Raw genomic sequence first — 15,447 nt, 5'->3', positions numbered from 1 at the left:
CTGGGAGGGTATTCTGTCCACATGCAAAACAATTGAAGCAGAAACCATCCAAAAACTGACAAATTCAATGGACGAGAGAGTTCAGAAGCTGCTTTCGAACAAGGGGTCCTATGTGCAAATGTAACATCACCTAGAATAAAGTTTTCACTTGAAAACTGTTTGATTTCATTTTGTAATAAGCTGATAAGCTGATAATGCTTATAACTTCACAATTGACCATTTTTGTGTTCAAAATAAAAAATAAAAAAAAAAAGGTTGAAAACTGCTGTGCATAATAATTTGGAACATGCATTTTGAGTGTTTATTTTTTTTTTTAAAAAGATACTGTTTTCATAGGCAGTTTGTTCCAAAACATTGCAATTATACTAGAATAGTAGATGACTGGAAAATAACAATGACTGCAATTCAGATAGGTAATTTAGAGAAAATATGAGGAAATATTATTTGCATAATAATTTGGAACACAGTGTAAGTGCAATGTGTAGATGCACATTCACACTGTGGCTATTTAACAGAACCTAGGATACAAACAAAATGCGCAAATACGCTGTAGTAAGTTTTCTATATAGCTTTCCACAGGCAGGTGTCTTAAAGGGACTCTGTCACCTGAATTTGGTGGGCTCCGTTACGGTCCGATGGGCGGTGTTTTCTGTTCTTTCATGCACCCCTTCCTTTCCCGCTGGCCGCAATATTGTCTTGAATTTGATTAGGTTTCCTCTGTAGTACACGCATGCGCAATGCAATCTTGCCTTGCGCACGCGCAGTATGCTTTGCCCATCTGCGGGCAAAGCCGAAAAACATTAGTGCGCATGTGCCGGCGCACTATGTCCCGGAACACAGCGAAATACTTAAATTAAGGTGACAGAGTCCCTTTAAGTATCAGGTCTGGATCCTGCTCTGCCTCCTTATATTTTGAGGTCTGCTGACACATCACAAGGGGAACTACAAGAGTTAGGTCCATCCTAATCGGGTACACCTTGTGAATGTTTTTCCCAGCAATATGCGCTCCTGAAGGATGATGATGGAACTTGATATTCTGATTCAAGGATGATTTTTATTTCAAACTAAGTTAGTTTAAAATAAAAATCATCCTTGAATCAGAATATCGAGTTCCATCATCATCCTTCAGGAGCGCAAATTGCTGGGAAAAACATTCACAAAGTATTATCGCCTATGAAAGCACTGCCTATTTGTCAATGCGTACTTTACTCTGCAACCCAAAGAGTGAAATTTGCAACTTACCCAAGCCCCTTTTACAACATCGTTGCAGGATATCTGCATTGGAAACGCAATAAAAGAATTGTTCTGTTACTCTATGTTATGGTGTTTATTGTATATTACAAGTTTCACTTTGTTTCAGTACTAAGCCACATTGTATAATATAGAAAAACTCTAGTTTCGGGTCTAAAGAGATCCTGTTCTGTTAAATAGGAGATTCTGAGCAGATTGATAGCATTTTGTGGAAAATCTCTGCTCATTCTGGACTACCAGACCGTGATGGGCATCTTTGTATGCTTATTCATACAGGAACGGTTGTCAATCGTCCATTGAGACTGCCCAATGCCCCTTAAGCATAGGAAGAGCAGGAAATTCAATCAATAAGATAAATGTTTTACTGAATTTTTTCCACATATGTATCAGCTAAGCTCCTTCTGCTCTATAACATGCTGGCAGATTAAAATGGAACCTGGCAGCTTGTTCACGATACCTGAATTACAAACAAGGTAAATCATACACTTGCTCTGTCATTTCATCCATGTACAGGTGCTTTTCACAAAATAAAAATTTAATCAAAAAGTTAATTTATTTAAGTTTTTCAATACAAAAAGTGAAACTCATCATTTAGAGTCATTACAAACAGAGAGATCTATTTCAAGTGTTTATTTCTGTTAATGTTGATTATTGCTTACAGCCAATAAAAATCCAAAAGTCATTATCTCAGTAAATTAGATTAACAAAAAACACCTACAATGGCTTTCTAAGCATTTATAAAGGTCCCTTAGTCTGATTCCTTAGGCTCCACAATCACGGGGAAGACTGCTGACTTGACAGATGTCCAGTCATTGACATACTCCACAAGGAGGGTAAGCCACAAAAGGTCATTGCTAAAGAAGCTGGCTGTTCACAGAGTGCTGTATCCAAGAATATTAAAGGAATGTTGAGTGGAAGGAAGAAGTGTAATAGAAAAAGGTGCACAAGCAACCGGGATAACCGCAGCCTTGAAAGGATTGATAAGAAAAGGCCATTCAAAAATATGGTGGACTCTGGAGTGGACTGCTGCTGGAGTCATTGCTTCAAGAGCCACCACACACAGACGTATCCAGGACATGGGCTACAAGTGTCGCATTCCTTGTGTCGAGCCACTCATGACCAATAGACAACGCCAGAAGTGTCTAACCCAGGCCAAGGAGAAAAAGAACTGGACTGTTGCTCAGTGGGCCAAGGTGTTGTTTTCAGATGAAAGTAAATTTTGCATTTCATTTGTAAATATAGGTCCCAGAGTCTGGAGGAAGAGTGGAGAGGCACACAATCCAAACTGCTTGATGTCTAGTGTGAAGTTTCCACAATCAGTTATGGTTTGGGGAGCCATGTCATTCTGCTGGTGTAGGTCCACTGTGTTTTATCAAGACCAAAGTCAGCGCAGCTGTCTACCAAGAAATTTCAGAGCACTTCATGCTTCCCTCTGCTGACAAGCTTTTTGGAAATGGAAATTTCATTGTCCAGCAGGACTTGGAACCTGTCAAAACTGCCAAAAGTACCAATACCTGGTTTAAAAACAACTGTATTACTGTGCTTAATTAGCCAGCAAACTCGCCCGAACTTAACCCCATAGAGAATCTATGGGGTATTGTCAAGAGGAAGATGAGAGACACCAGACCCAACAATGCAGACGAGCTGAAGGCTGCTATCAAAGCAACCTGGGCTTCCATAACACCTCAGCAGTGCCACAGGCTAACAGAAATAAACACTTGAAATAGATCACTCTGTTTGTAATGACTTTATATAATATATGAGATTCACTTTTTGTATTAAAGAACTGAAATAAATGAACTTTTTCATGATATTCTAATTTTGTAAGAAGCGCCTGTATGTGATACTCTGAAACACTGTGATGCATCAGGGAAAACATTTAATATCTGCAGCTCAGTTGACTAGTCTAAGAAGCTGATCCTTGGAGACTTCTCCACATCCCGCTTTCCTGGAGTAACAGGTCTTCTCCCTATGTGTTTGTGTGTGCAGGAAGAAACTGTTCACTGAAAGTTAGTGGGGAGAAGTTGATCCTGTCACCTGAGCAGCATGGACTATGCCCGGCTTTTAGGGTAGGTACAGACGATCCGAAACTGGCAGCTTTGGACGCAGCACATGTTCGCAGCGTCCAAAGAGCTGCCGGCTATTGAACGTAGGTGACTCCGCATTTGTTCACTGAACCGTGTTGATTCACCGTGTCCAATCTGTTGCTTCTCTGCAAGAGAAATTGACATGCTGCGGGTGAGCCACGGACGTCAATGGATGCGTAGTGGGCATGGGATTTTAAGAAATCCCATCCATTATGCTGCAACATCTGGAGGCTGCGGGTTGGATGCTCCAGAAGTACGCAGCGTCCAACCCGCAGCCTTTACTGATTATCTGCACATACCCTAAAACGTATGTTTTCTTTGAAACTGCAGCATTCAGAGCAAAAGGTACCTGGCTGAAATTACAGAGCCAGTGTCTGATCCATGTTGCCCGAAGTTCGGCTATTTTTAAACTGCATTTTCATGATTATTGGTTCTGATTAAGAAAGGGTTGCCACTTTATTCATATGCTTTTGTATGGCCTTTTAAACAGACAGTGATCTGCAGAAAAGTTTGTTCTCAATCATTGCCCTTCAATGCAAACCTGATGTCAAATGAGAAAACGCTCGTTTGTCGTTCATCATCTTTGTTATGCTGGTAGAAACAAGATTGTTGTTCAACAGCACATCATGTAGACAAGATTGTACTTTTGGGAATGAAGAGAACAATCATATGGGATGGTCCCTGCTGGTTTCTCCCTTCCCGGATTGAGTAACAGGTATCTTTTTTTTAACTATGATTTATCAGAAAAGTTGTAGAGTTTCAAAATAAAACATAGATGTCCTCAAATAGGGATCATGTCCTTTATTTATTTCCTTTACTAGAAATAGGCCCGATGCTATCGCATCGGGAGTGCGGTGAAATTACATAGACATCACCGCTATTCCCCACGTAGGCGCAGTAACAGCCGCGACGTTACCGCGCATGCACAGGTAGAGCGCGCAGTTGTGGCTGTTACTGCACCTGCGTGGGAATAGCGGAGACGTGTATGTCACTTGTGCAGGCGAAAGTGACACTGCCGAGGTGCCTTATGGGATTCGGGGACAGCGGCTGGAAGTCCCAACTGGCGATTATATAAACAGATTTATCCTGCCTGTGGTTTAGGCAGCACAAACCTTCCAGGTTCCCCTAAAAGCAACATAGTAAAAGTTCCGGTTCTGTTGGGGTTGTCTAGAAAATAAGGAAAAAAAATGGCCTTTAGCTGCTTGGTGTCCTGAGCAGACCCTACTGATGTCCCAACAGTGTATAATATAATGTAAAAAAATAGTACAATTTTACACCGTACAAATATCCATACTGAACAGCCCCCAATAACATTTACCAATCAATACTAGTTAAAGAAACAGTTTCTCCCGCTGCATGTTCTTTTGCTATGGCACCAATAGTCAGATGAGGAGCACATTTTCTAGGTGACTGTCCAGGTCACTGGGCTAGTGTCATCCCTCAGGTCACTGGGCTAGTGTCATCCCCCAGGTCACTGGGCTAGTGTCATCCCCCAGGTCACTGGGCTAGTGTCACCCCCCAGGTCATTGGGCTAGTGTCACCCCCCAGATCACTGGGCTAGTGTCATCCCTCAGGTCACTGGGCTAGTGTCATCCCCCAGGTCACTGGGCTAGTGTCATCCCCCAGGTCACTGGGCTAGTGTCATCCCCCAGGTCACTGGGCTAGTGTCATCCCTCAGGTCACTGGGCTAGTGTCATCCCCCAGGTCACTGGGCTAGTGTCATCCCCCAGGTCACTGGGCTAGTGTCATCCCCCAGGTAACTGTGCTAGTGTCATCCCCCAGGTCATTGGGCTAGTGTCATCCCTCAGGTCACTGGGCTAGTGTCATCCCCCAGGTCACTGGGCTAGTGTCATCCCCCAGGTCACTGGGCTAGTGTCATCCCTCAGGTCACTGGGCTAGTGTCATCCCTCAGGTCACTGGGCTAGTGTCATCCCCCAGGTCACTGGGCTAGTGTCATCCCCCAGGTCACTGGGCTAGTGTCATTCCCCAGGTCACTGGGCTAGTGTCATCCCCCAGATCACTGGGCTAGTGTCATCCCTCAGGTCACTGGGCTAGTGTCATCCCCCAGGTCACTGGGCTAGTGTCATCCCCCAGATCACTGGGCTAGTGTCATCCCCCAGGTCACTGGGCTAGTGTCATCCCCCAGGTCACTGGGCTAGTGTCATCCCCCAGATCACTGGGCTAGTGTCATCCCTCAGGTCACTGGGCTAGTGTCATCCCCCAGATCACTGGGCTAGTGTCATCCCTCAGGTCACTGGGCTAGTGTCATTCCCCAGGTCACTGGGCTAGTGTCATCCCCCAGATCACTGGGCTAGTGTCATCCCCCAGGTCACTGGGCTAGTGTCATCCCCCAGGTCACTGGGCTAGTGTCATCCCTCAGGTCACTAGCGATGATTTTTTTCTGATAAATGAATTTCCAAAGCGAGCCAACATGTAGAAGCATAACAGTATATCTGGGAAGGAATTACATGTGAATCTGTTTATTACAATGTGTTCAGCTTTGTGCATTTTTATAATCAGTATTCAGGAGAGTACAAAACATTCACATATAAATTTGTCATCATGCCCCCATGACACATTGAACCCTCAGTTCATGAGGCATTATACACTTCTGAGATCAGTGTAACAATGACAGTGCTGGAAAAATACTAAGTGCTTATCTTTCTTGGTATTGTGTCTTCATTGTGCATGTCTCTGAACGTCAGCCGGCACCATTTCTACCATAATCATTAGGTCTTACAGTCTTTTCTAGTGCTCTTTTAGGGGCTCATGCACAGTAATGCTTTTCCCATGAATTCGGCACTACCAGTTTTCTCATTTGTTATGTCATATCGCTTTTACTTCCCTTCACCCCCTATTCCCGGCTGTTCTACCTCAGGTTCCACCAGAGAAGAAGCGAAAGCTGACTGTACAATTTGAAAACCAAATGACTCTAGTAGGGACATATTTTGCTGTGGAGAGAAAGGAGATGCCAGTGCAGAGCCTAAAGCTGGCCCAAGAGATGCCCCAAGAGTTGGACCTAGAGAAGGCCCAAGGGCTGGTCCCAGTGCGGGCCCCAAAGTAGGCCCAAGTGCAGGACCCAATGCTGATCCTAAATCACCAAGGGATGCACCAAGAGGCCTGGCATGAACTTTCTGGATGTGTTTATTAAGATAGGCCTTAGAGCGAAAGAAGCTGCCACATTCTGAACAGGGATACCGCTTCTCTGATTCTGTCTCCATTTTCTTGGGAATCACCAAGTCATACGTTGCATACGATCCATTAGAATTCTGTTTGTCCGGTGATTTGAGGTCGCTGCCATCAGATAGGTCACCGTAGGAGTCAGAACTCTCTTGTTCTACATGCTGACATTTCTCCCCCTCTGCAAAATAAGAACAATCAGTGAAAAAGGCTTGTCATCTTATGGTAATGGACAATTCTCTATTCCAAGTAAGTTTCTAGTCCCCCTAAATATTTGTAATTGCTAAATAAATAGGTGTATGACGTGCCATGAAAGCTGAATTGAAAGGTCTTCAAGTCATATACACAATGGAACAAAAAAATCATTTCTGATGCATAACTCAGTAATAATACTAGACATTTGAAAGTTTTAATATGCAGGTGAAATAGTTATTACCAACTTCCACATTCATGGCATGTTTACAGGATGTGGTATAAATATTGGACAGATGTTTAAGAACGGAGTTTCCCCCAACTGGTCTGATTGGCTTATTCCAGTGAACAGAGGGAAAAAAAAAAAAAGTAAATACAGTCACATACTGGCAAAGCCACCTCAACATTCACTCTCCACCTAAATGCGAAAGCAGTTGCTTTACAAGGCAGATTTGGGGTACCGTAGATCTCTCCATTGGTCCCATAGGTGAGACAACCATTTATCATATATTTATGACATAACCTGGGGACTTACCATGAATGTCAAAGTCACCCCTTTAAAGAGGACCATTCACCACATTTTTCATGTTGAACTGGATACACAAAATAATAGTTGCTACAGAGCAGAATTAAAATCATTATATATTACAATATACAATTTTATTTGGACAAAAATAATTTTTTGAGAATACAATACACGCAAAATAATTAAAATATTTTTGTACATATGGGTACACAAAGTTTCAGAACCAAAAAGGTGACAAGTAGTGGCCGGAGGCTATGGCCAGGATCATATAGTAATTAAACGGAATACCAGTATATTACAGTATCAACATGATTAAGAAAATAGCCACATGGTAGAATTAAGATCCAAGTTAGGCAATCTGTTTTCCTGATTTTGTTAGATTGTGTTAGACAGCCACAAAACATGCAGAGGTTGCCTGACAAAGACAGACAGTCCCCGCATGTCTTGTGGCTGTCTAACAACCGTAAAACGTGGCTGCAGGGACTCGAACATGTCACTCGGGCACCCGCGATATTTGGTGCATACCCGAGCATCCTAGGCAAACTCCAGTAACAAGCAATTGTGCTCATCACTAGTCAGCATCATACAAAGAGAATGCATGCCCTTAGAGAAAACTATCTGATAACTTTTTTTTAAAAGTCCAAGTGGGTGTTAACTCATTAGGTGCCAAATACCTGATTCCTAATATTTCTGCAACGGAGAGGTGAAATTAAAAAACAAAAAAGTTTAGTTCTGATTTGCAGCCACTGTTATACCATGTGCCCAGTTCAACAAAAAAGATTGGTGAAAGGTCCTCTGATTGTTGTGAAACTCAAGCTCCTTGCATTAAAGATATGAAAATATTACACAGGTTTTCCAATTTTATGGAAACAAAGCTTACTAATTAGCTAATTAGGAATTACACAACTGTCTAGCTTGCTTTTGGTTTCAGTTCCTTACTTCTGTCAGGATGTTTGCTTTCAGTTTACAATCAGAAACCCATACAGATACAGGCCTACTCTCATCATAAAAGTGCACACAGTTGTGTCCAGAGTAGGTAATGCTCTAGGAGCTGAGCAACATACACTTCAGGCTGCACTCCATTGTGCGCTGATACAAGAGATATGGGACAGAAATGTGTACTGATGCTCACAAAGAGGTAACTGGTGGATATGTATCAATCTCTGTGAGCAGGACCAGATTAGGAGGAGGTTTCTGCCTTGGTTCAGCTGCAGTACCCAACAGCCATTTATTCCCACGGGGTCAGCAGTAGTTGTTTTACAACTTATGCTTCAATATTAAAAAACAATAAAAGGCTATATGTAATCAGAAAATGAGCCATTGTGTAAATCAGGATTTTATACCAAATGTATATTTTACCTGGTGGTCCTGCCCTAGGGTACAAAGCTTTAGGATTAGCATTTACCTTTTATGTTCACCCAAGTCTACCTTACCCATTCTTCTTGAGAGGTGCTACTGGACAGGCCTACACTTGATATTCCAAAAATACAAACACTAAACTCATGTTCATTTTTGCCAGAATTACTATTGCAGGGGCTTGAAAGACACCTTTGTTTAACATTGATGTAGTAAAACTGAAATGTGCATGGATCATGGTTAACGACAAACTCTCTAGTATCTGTCTAAATCCGGTTACCTTGTATGAGAAAACTCCGCTACCATGGAACCATTATTTGGAGAATATTACTCTCCATTGCAAACTGATGGACCAAACAGGTGTTTTTCCCTGTGGAGTTGGATATTGAAGGAATACGCTCTGAATTTCCCTTCTTGCTGTCTAGTCTTGTCTTCTTTTTTCTTTCTTTCTCACTCTCTCACCTCTATCCTGTTCTTTTATTAAGTTGTTTGATGACTTTCTATGCTCTGGCGGAAAAAGGCCGTAGTGTAAGGGGTACTCATGAAGTAAGCGATTTTTAAGCCGCAGAGTTGTTGGTCTTGCTTGCATGTTATTGGTAAATCCTCATATATTGACAAATCACATTTCAGGGCCATGAACTTATTTTCTTACTGTTATGCAATCTAAGTGATCTAATGTGTGTATCTGTGTATTATGGAGTAATAAACCATATACACATGCGTGTTTGTTGTATGTATTCACAGTGCTCAGCAGAAATTAATACAACCACTTTGTTCTTGTATTCAGTGGGTTGTTAATTAAAATCTTACTTTTCAATTTCCAAAATTTTGACAAGAGTAAATTTCATAGAAAATTTTTTAACCTACGACATGATAGTAAAGATAATAATATAACTTTTATTACAATATCTTCAGTTTTACTCAAAATAGTATTTTGCATGACCTCTATGATTTTTAGTGCAGCACCAAGTTTTCTTGGCATAGAATGAACAAGTTGAGGGACGATCATGAAGAATGGAAAAATATAGATGTTGCATTATGACGCAACTTGTTTATTTCATGCCTAAAAGTCTTAGTACTGTCCTTAAAAATCATGGAGGTCAGATAAAATACTAGATGTAGTTTTTGATGTGGGGTGTATTCATTTTTGCATCATCTAATTTTAGTAAAACTGAAGATTTTGGAATGAAAGTTACGTTATTAACCTTACTTTCATGTTATGGGGTAAAAAATGTTCTAAGAAACTCAGTCTTGTCAAAATTATGGAAATTATTTTTGTATTCTGTGAAATATTGATTAAAATCTTATTTCTCAAAGGGGCTGCGCTCATACTGTATATACTTGGACACATACACATCTTCACTCTGGTCACAAGGCCTATCATTGGACTTCAAATGCCAAGTGGACATTTTCAGCAAACTGACTCAGACGCTATTGAATTGTATTAAAGTATTTAATGAGTATGCTCTCATCCAGGAAAAAGTCAGTGTGAAGGGGGAGCTGTGACATCACCTATTGTGAATGGCGGATTCTGTGTGATCTACTGTGTATAGAGGTGCTATCTGTAATGGCGGTCCTGTCTGATGGTATGACTGCTGAAAAGTCATCTGTAATGGTCAGGAAGTTTAAGTCTAATATTAATGCCATTTGCTATTGTGAAAATTGCATTCTTTTCTTAAACAAATAGAGCTCATGATATGGAAAACTGGAAAAACTATTTACAAAAAAAAAGCAAATATAAAAACCTGATTTAAACAATAGGTCATTTAAACATTCCCTTTAACATCAGCTGCTCTCCAACAATTCTAAATTGTGGCATTTTTCTTCTGTTCACTCTAGAGATTCACTTGAATCCCCCCAGGATCATAGTTTATGGGATCACGTTGTTTGCCATTTATGTACTATTCAACCTTGTCATTGCTGAATGTTCTCACCCTATGCCCCGTGATGAGCTGATATCTGTATAGTAACCATTTATGAAAAAATATCTGGCTAAGTGAATAAGTTGTTGAAATTTTCATGCTTGAATGATTAAGCTTTATTTAGATAAAACCAGAAAACCCTTTGAACTCAGACCGGATGGGTCTCCTGTTCTGTTCTGACCTGCTTCCATCTGCATACATTGCTATTTCCATGCATTCTTGTTTGCTCAGATGGAGCTGCCGCATACTCTTTTTAGCATGTTTCCTGTTGCGGTGGTCACATTTTACCTCAGCATGCGCCCCACCCCCATCAACAAAGGTTACCACTAGTGATGAGCGAGTATACTTAGTGCTCGGAGATTTCGTTTTCATTGCCGCAGCTGCATGATTTACGGCTGCTAGACAGGCTGAACACATGTGGGGGTTGCCTGTTTGTTAGGGAATTCCCACATGTGTTCAGGCTGTCCAGCAGCCCTAAATCATGCAGCTGCGGCAATGAAAACTAAATCTCCGAGCACTAACAAATACTCGGAGGTCACCCGAGCGTGCTCAGGAAAACTCCGGCAACAAGTACACTCGCTCATCACTAATTACCACCAGTCATGTATTACAAATATATATATCTTTATATCATATCCTTATAAAGTTTAGGTTTGTGCAGTCTAAGACTTGATTCACACTGGCATCTACAGGCCACACTATTCTAGCCATCAGGAACAACGGCTACATGATGACTTGGACCTGTGACTAGTGTGAAAGTCGCTTAGTTATTCCTCTGCACATCTGTATGCATTAATGGATCATGGTTTATTACTCCCTAATGTGTACAACCACAATGAACTAAATAACAACCCATTCTAGCTGACGGATGCGCCCCCCTCTGCACGGACAGCCGGCTGTGCAACGCTTGCCTTTCACGCCACAGGTCCGGACACAGTGGAACAGCGCTGCACCGTTTGGGACGGAGTCCGGCGGGTGAGGGCCCGCGCTGAGGAGGGCGCCATGATGTGTTTTTACATGGACTTTTAAGTATGAGGCAGAGGAGAAACCTAAACAAGATAAAAGCAGGTAAGATGCTGCCACAGACAGACCTCCAGCTGCTTACAACATCAATATGCAGACTACTCAGCTACCTCACAGATGTACTTTGCATTGCCTTCATCTGCATTACTAGGTAGACATATTCAGGATTTCACAAGATTTTGAGCTTGTCAGTATTTTACCTTTCAAGTTACATAATTTCTACAATAGACATGACTGGTCTTTCAGACGGAGCAATACAGATCTATACGAATGCTGTGAATTATGTGCCAAGAGTGGGCATGGATTCTGCAAGAACAAACCAGTGAAACATTTTCCAAGTGAAAGCTTCGGGGAGGATGACCTGCTTAGTTCTGATCCAATGCCATTCTGCACAGAGCCCTATATACCGGCTTCAGCCTGGCGCTATAAAGCAACACTGGTCGCGCAGCCGTAGATCGCTGTATGCTGAAGCCTAATGCAAGTGAATACGACCTGCAAGGTGCAGTGACTGCAATAAGCAGCACATCCAACAGGGTCTAGCTTTTTGGGACTTGCTTGTTGCAGTCGATGCAACTCCATTCACTTGCATTATGCTGAACTATAAGGGTACATGTCCACGTTCAGGATGGCCGGCGCTTTGAACGGAGCGGAAAACCCGCTCCACCCCCTTCTGTAGACGCGATGATGCCAGATGTGTTCATTGCACACATCCGACATCATCGCACCCCATACATAGGGCCCTGTGTTTTACCTTGCGGCGGCGCAGCGTCGCTGCAAGGTAAACGGACATGCTGCGTTCTAAAAAGATGCACCGCATGTACGTAATCGCAGGGCCGCCGGATGCGCGTTACCACGCATAGTGGAGACGGGATTTCATAAAATCCCCTCCACTATGCTGTAACATCCGGACGCTGCGTGTTTGACGCTGCGACTCTGCGCAGCATCAAACACGCAGCGTTTCCTGAACGTGGAAACATACCCTAATAGCAGCAGACACCGATCTTTGCCTGTGCGACCCGTGGTGTAGCGACCAAAGCCGACATATAGCTACAACCTAAGAAAACTGTGAGGGGGTGGGGGTTTCGGTAATTTTACCACAAATGGAAATAATACAAATTGCTTATAGCAATTACTTAGTGTGATTTGTCGGTTGCTGCATTTCTTTTTCCTGCCATATCTAGTTATTTCAGTTCCATGCCTTCCTTTCCAGAGGTTATGCCTTAAATACAGTAGCTAACTTTCTTCCTGGTAAACAAGATGTCCGCCTCCAAATTTAGAAAAAAAAAATGTCATTATAATACAACGCTATAGAATAGTGAAAATGTGAGTTGTAATCACACATGCACAGTTGCAAAACAATTTATTATTAAGGGGTTTTCCAGTTTTACGTAGTTGTGAAATAATCATTGTACAATGAAAAAGCTTACAACTTTGTAATAGGGGTTGTTGCAATGATCTCTGCTTGCTATCAGTGAATGTAAAAACCTTCCCCGATCGGGCACCATTCACTTCCATAACCGCATCCATCTACTGAGAGGTGGCAACTTGTCGGGTTCAAGTCTCAGCAGTTGTGTTGGGTTGTAACGTCAGCACTAATCACTTATGATGTGGAAGTGAATGCCATTTAATAACCCATTTAAAGTTAACCAGTCAGATGATTTATGGTGACCAATTATTACAAACCATGTACCTTTTGGAACAGGTGTGGGGGACCTCAGATCTCTTTACCGGCTTGCTTAATCCGGCAGCTGCGTTTAGATGGCTGGCGGCTATTTAATTTCTTCTTCCTCTGTGAGAGCGAGAACATGAATACAGCGTTCACTACTGAATGCTGCAGCGTGTGCAATGAAAGATTGCATCCTGGCCAGTGCCAACGTCAGGACGTACTTTATGGTCGGAGATAGCACGCAGCAGCAGCCCCTATGTTTCCTCCTATAACACATATACTGCACCCTGTGCCTGCTCCTGTGATGAATGTACCACAGCCCCTGTGCCTCCTCCTGTGATGTATATACCGCAGCCTCTGTGCCTCCTCCTGTGTATATACCGCAGCCCCTGTGCCTCCTCCTGTCATGTATATACCACATCCCCTGTGCCTTCTCTTGTGATCTATATACAGCAGCCCCTGTGCCTCTTCCTGTTATGTATATACCGCAGCCCCTGTGCCTCCTTCTGTATTGTATATACCGAAGCCCCTGTGCCTCCTCCTGTATATACCAAAGCCCCTGTGATGTATATACTGCAGCACCTATGCCTCCTCCTGTATATACTGAAGCCCTTGTGCCTCCTCCTGTGATGTATATACCGCAGCCCTTGTGCCTCCTCCTGTGATGTATATACCGCAGCCCCTGTGCCTCCTCCTGTGATGTATATACCGCAGCCCCTGTGCCTCCTCCTGTGATGTATATACCGCAGCCCCTGTGCCTCCTCCTGTGATGTATATACCGCAGCCCGTGCCTCCTCCTGTGATGTAAATACCGCAGCCCGTGCCTCCTCCTGTGATGTATATACCGCAACCCCTGTGCTTCCTCTATATACCGCAGCCCCTGTGCCTCCTCCTGTGATGTATATACCGCAGCCCCTGTGCCTCCTCCTGTGATGTATATACCGCAGCCCGTGCCTCCTCCTGTGATGTATATACCGCAACCCCTGTGCTTCCTCTATATACCGAAGCCCTTGTGCCTCCTCCTGTGATGTATATACCGCAACCCCTGTGCTTCCTCTATATACCGAAGCCCCTGTGCCTCCTCCTGTGATGCATATATGGCAGCCCCTGTGCCTCCTCCTGTGATGTATATACCGCAGCCTCTGTGCCTCCTCCTGTATATACCGAAGCCCCTGTGCCTCCTCCTGTGATGTACAGGTCCTTCTCAAAAAATTAGCATATAGTGTTAAATTTCATTATTTACCATAATGTAATGATTACAATTAAACTTTCATATATTATAGATTCATTATCCACAAACTGAAATTTGTCAGGTCTTTTATTGTTTTAATACTGATGATTTTGGCATACAACTCCTGATAACCCAAAAAACCTGTCTCAATAAATTAGCATATCAAGAAAAGGTTCTCTAAACGACCTATTACCCTAATCTTCTGAATCAACTAATTAACTCTAAACACATGCAAAAGATACCTGAGGCTTTTAAAAACTCCCTGCCTGGTTCATTACTCAAAACCCCCATCATGGGTAAGACTAGCGACCTGACAGATGTCAAGAAGGCCATCATTGACACCCTCAAGCAAGAGGGTAAGACCCAGAAAGAAAGTTCTCAACAAATAGGCTGTTCCCAGAGTGCTGTATCAAGGCACCTCAATGGTAAGTCTGTTGGAAGGCAAAAATGTGGCAGAAAACGCTGTACAACGAGAAGAGGTGACCGGACCCTGAGGAAGATTGTGGAGAAGGACCGATTCCAGACCTTGGGGAACCTGAGGAAGCAGTGGACTGAGTCTGGTGTGGAAACATCCAGAGCCACCGTGCACAGGCGTGTGCAGGAAATGGGCTACAGGTGCCGCATTCCCCAGGTAAAGCCACTTTTGAACCATAAACAGCGGCAGAAGCGCCTGACCTGGGCTACAGAGAAGCAGCACTGGACTGTTGCTAAGTGGTCCCAAGTACTTTTTTCTGATGAAAGCAAATTTTGCATGTCATTCGGAAATCAAGGTGCCAGAGTCTGGAGGAAGACTGGGGAGAAGGAAATGCCAAAATGCCTGAAGTCCAGTGTCAAGTACCCACAGTCAGTGATGGTGTGGGGTGCCATGTCAGCTGCTGGTGTTGGTCCACTGTGTTTCATCAAGGGCAGGGTCAATGCAGCTAGCTATCAGGAGATTTTGGAGCACTTCATGCTTCCATCGGCTGAAATGCTTTATGGAGATGAAGATTTCATTTTTCAGCACGACCTGGCAC

At 43.0% G+C, this 15,447-nt stretch overlaps 1 protein-coding gene across 5 annotated transcripts in view; it reads right to left on the bottom strand.

The window, feature by feature from the left end:
* Nucleotides 1–5,790: 5,790 nt before the first annotated feature.
* PATZ1 (POZ/BTB and AT hook containing zinc finger 1) overlaps nt 5,791–15,447 on the bottom strand; it is a 44,064-nt gene continuing 34,407 nt past the window's right edge. For 3 of the 5 annotated variants that reach the window (XM_077294037.1, XM_077294031.1, XM_077294045.1), the window contains exons 5-6: nt 11,426–11,563; nt 5,791–6,699 (exon numbers count right to left, since the gene is read on the bottom strand). In XM_077294037.1, the coding sequence (XP_077150152.1) occupies nt 6,176–6,699; nt 11,426–11,563 (662 nt within the window). In that variant the 3' untranslated portion in view covers nt 5,791–6,175. The remainder of the gene's footprint in view (nt 6,700–11,425; nt 11,564–15,447) is intronic. The other 2 variants (XM_077294066.1, XM_077294055.1) reach the window with 1 other exon arrangement.

This window comes from Ranitomeya variabilis, chromosome 1 (assembly GCF_051348905.1).
Source record: "Ranitomeya variabilis isolate aRanVar5 chromosome 1, aRanVar5.hap1, whole genome shotgun sequence".
Classification (NCBI taxonomy): Eukaryota; Metazoa; Chordata; class Amphibia; order Anura; family Dendrobatidae; genus Ranitomeya; species Ranitomeya variabilis.
The sequence above is the reverse complement of the archived record's forward strand: the minus strand, read 5'-3'. Positions and strand labels throughout refer to the sequence as shown.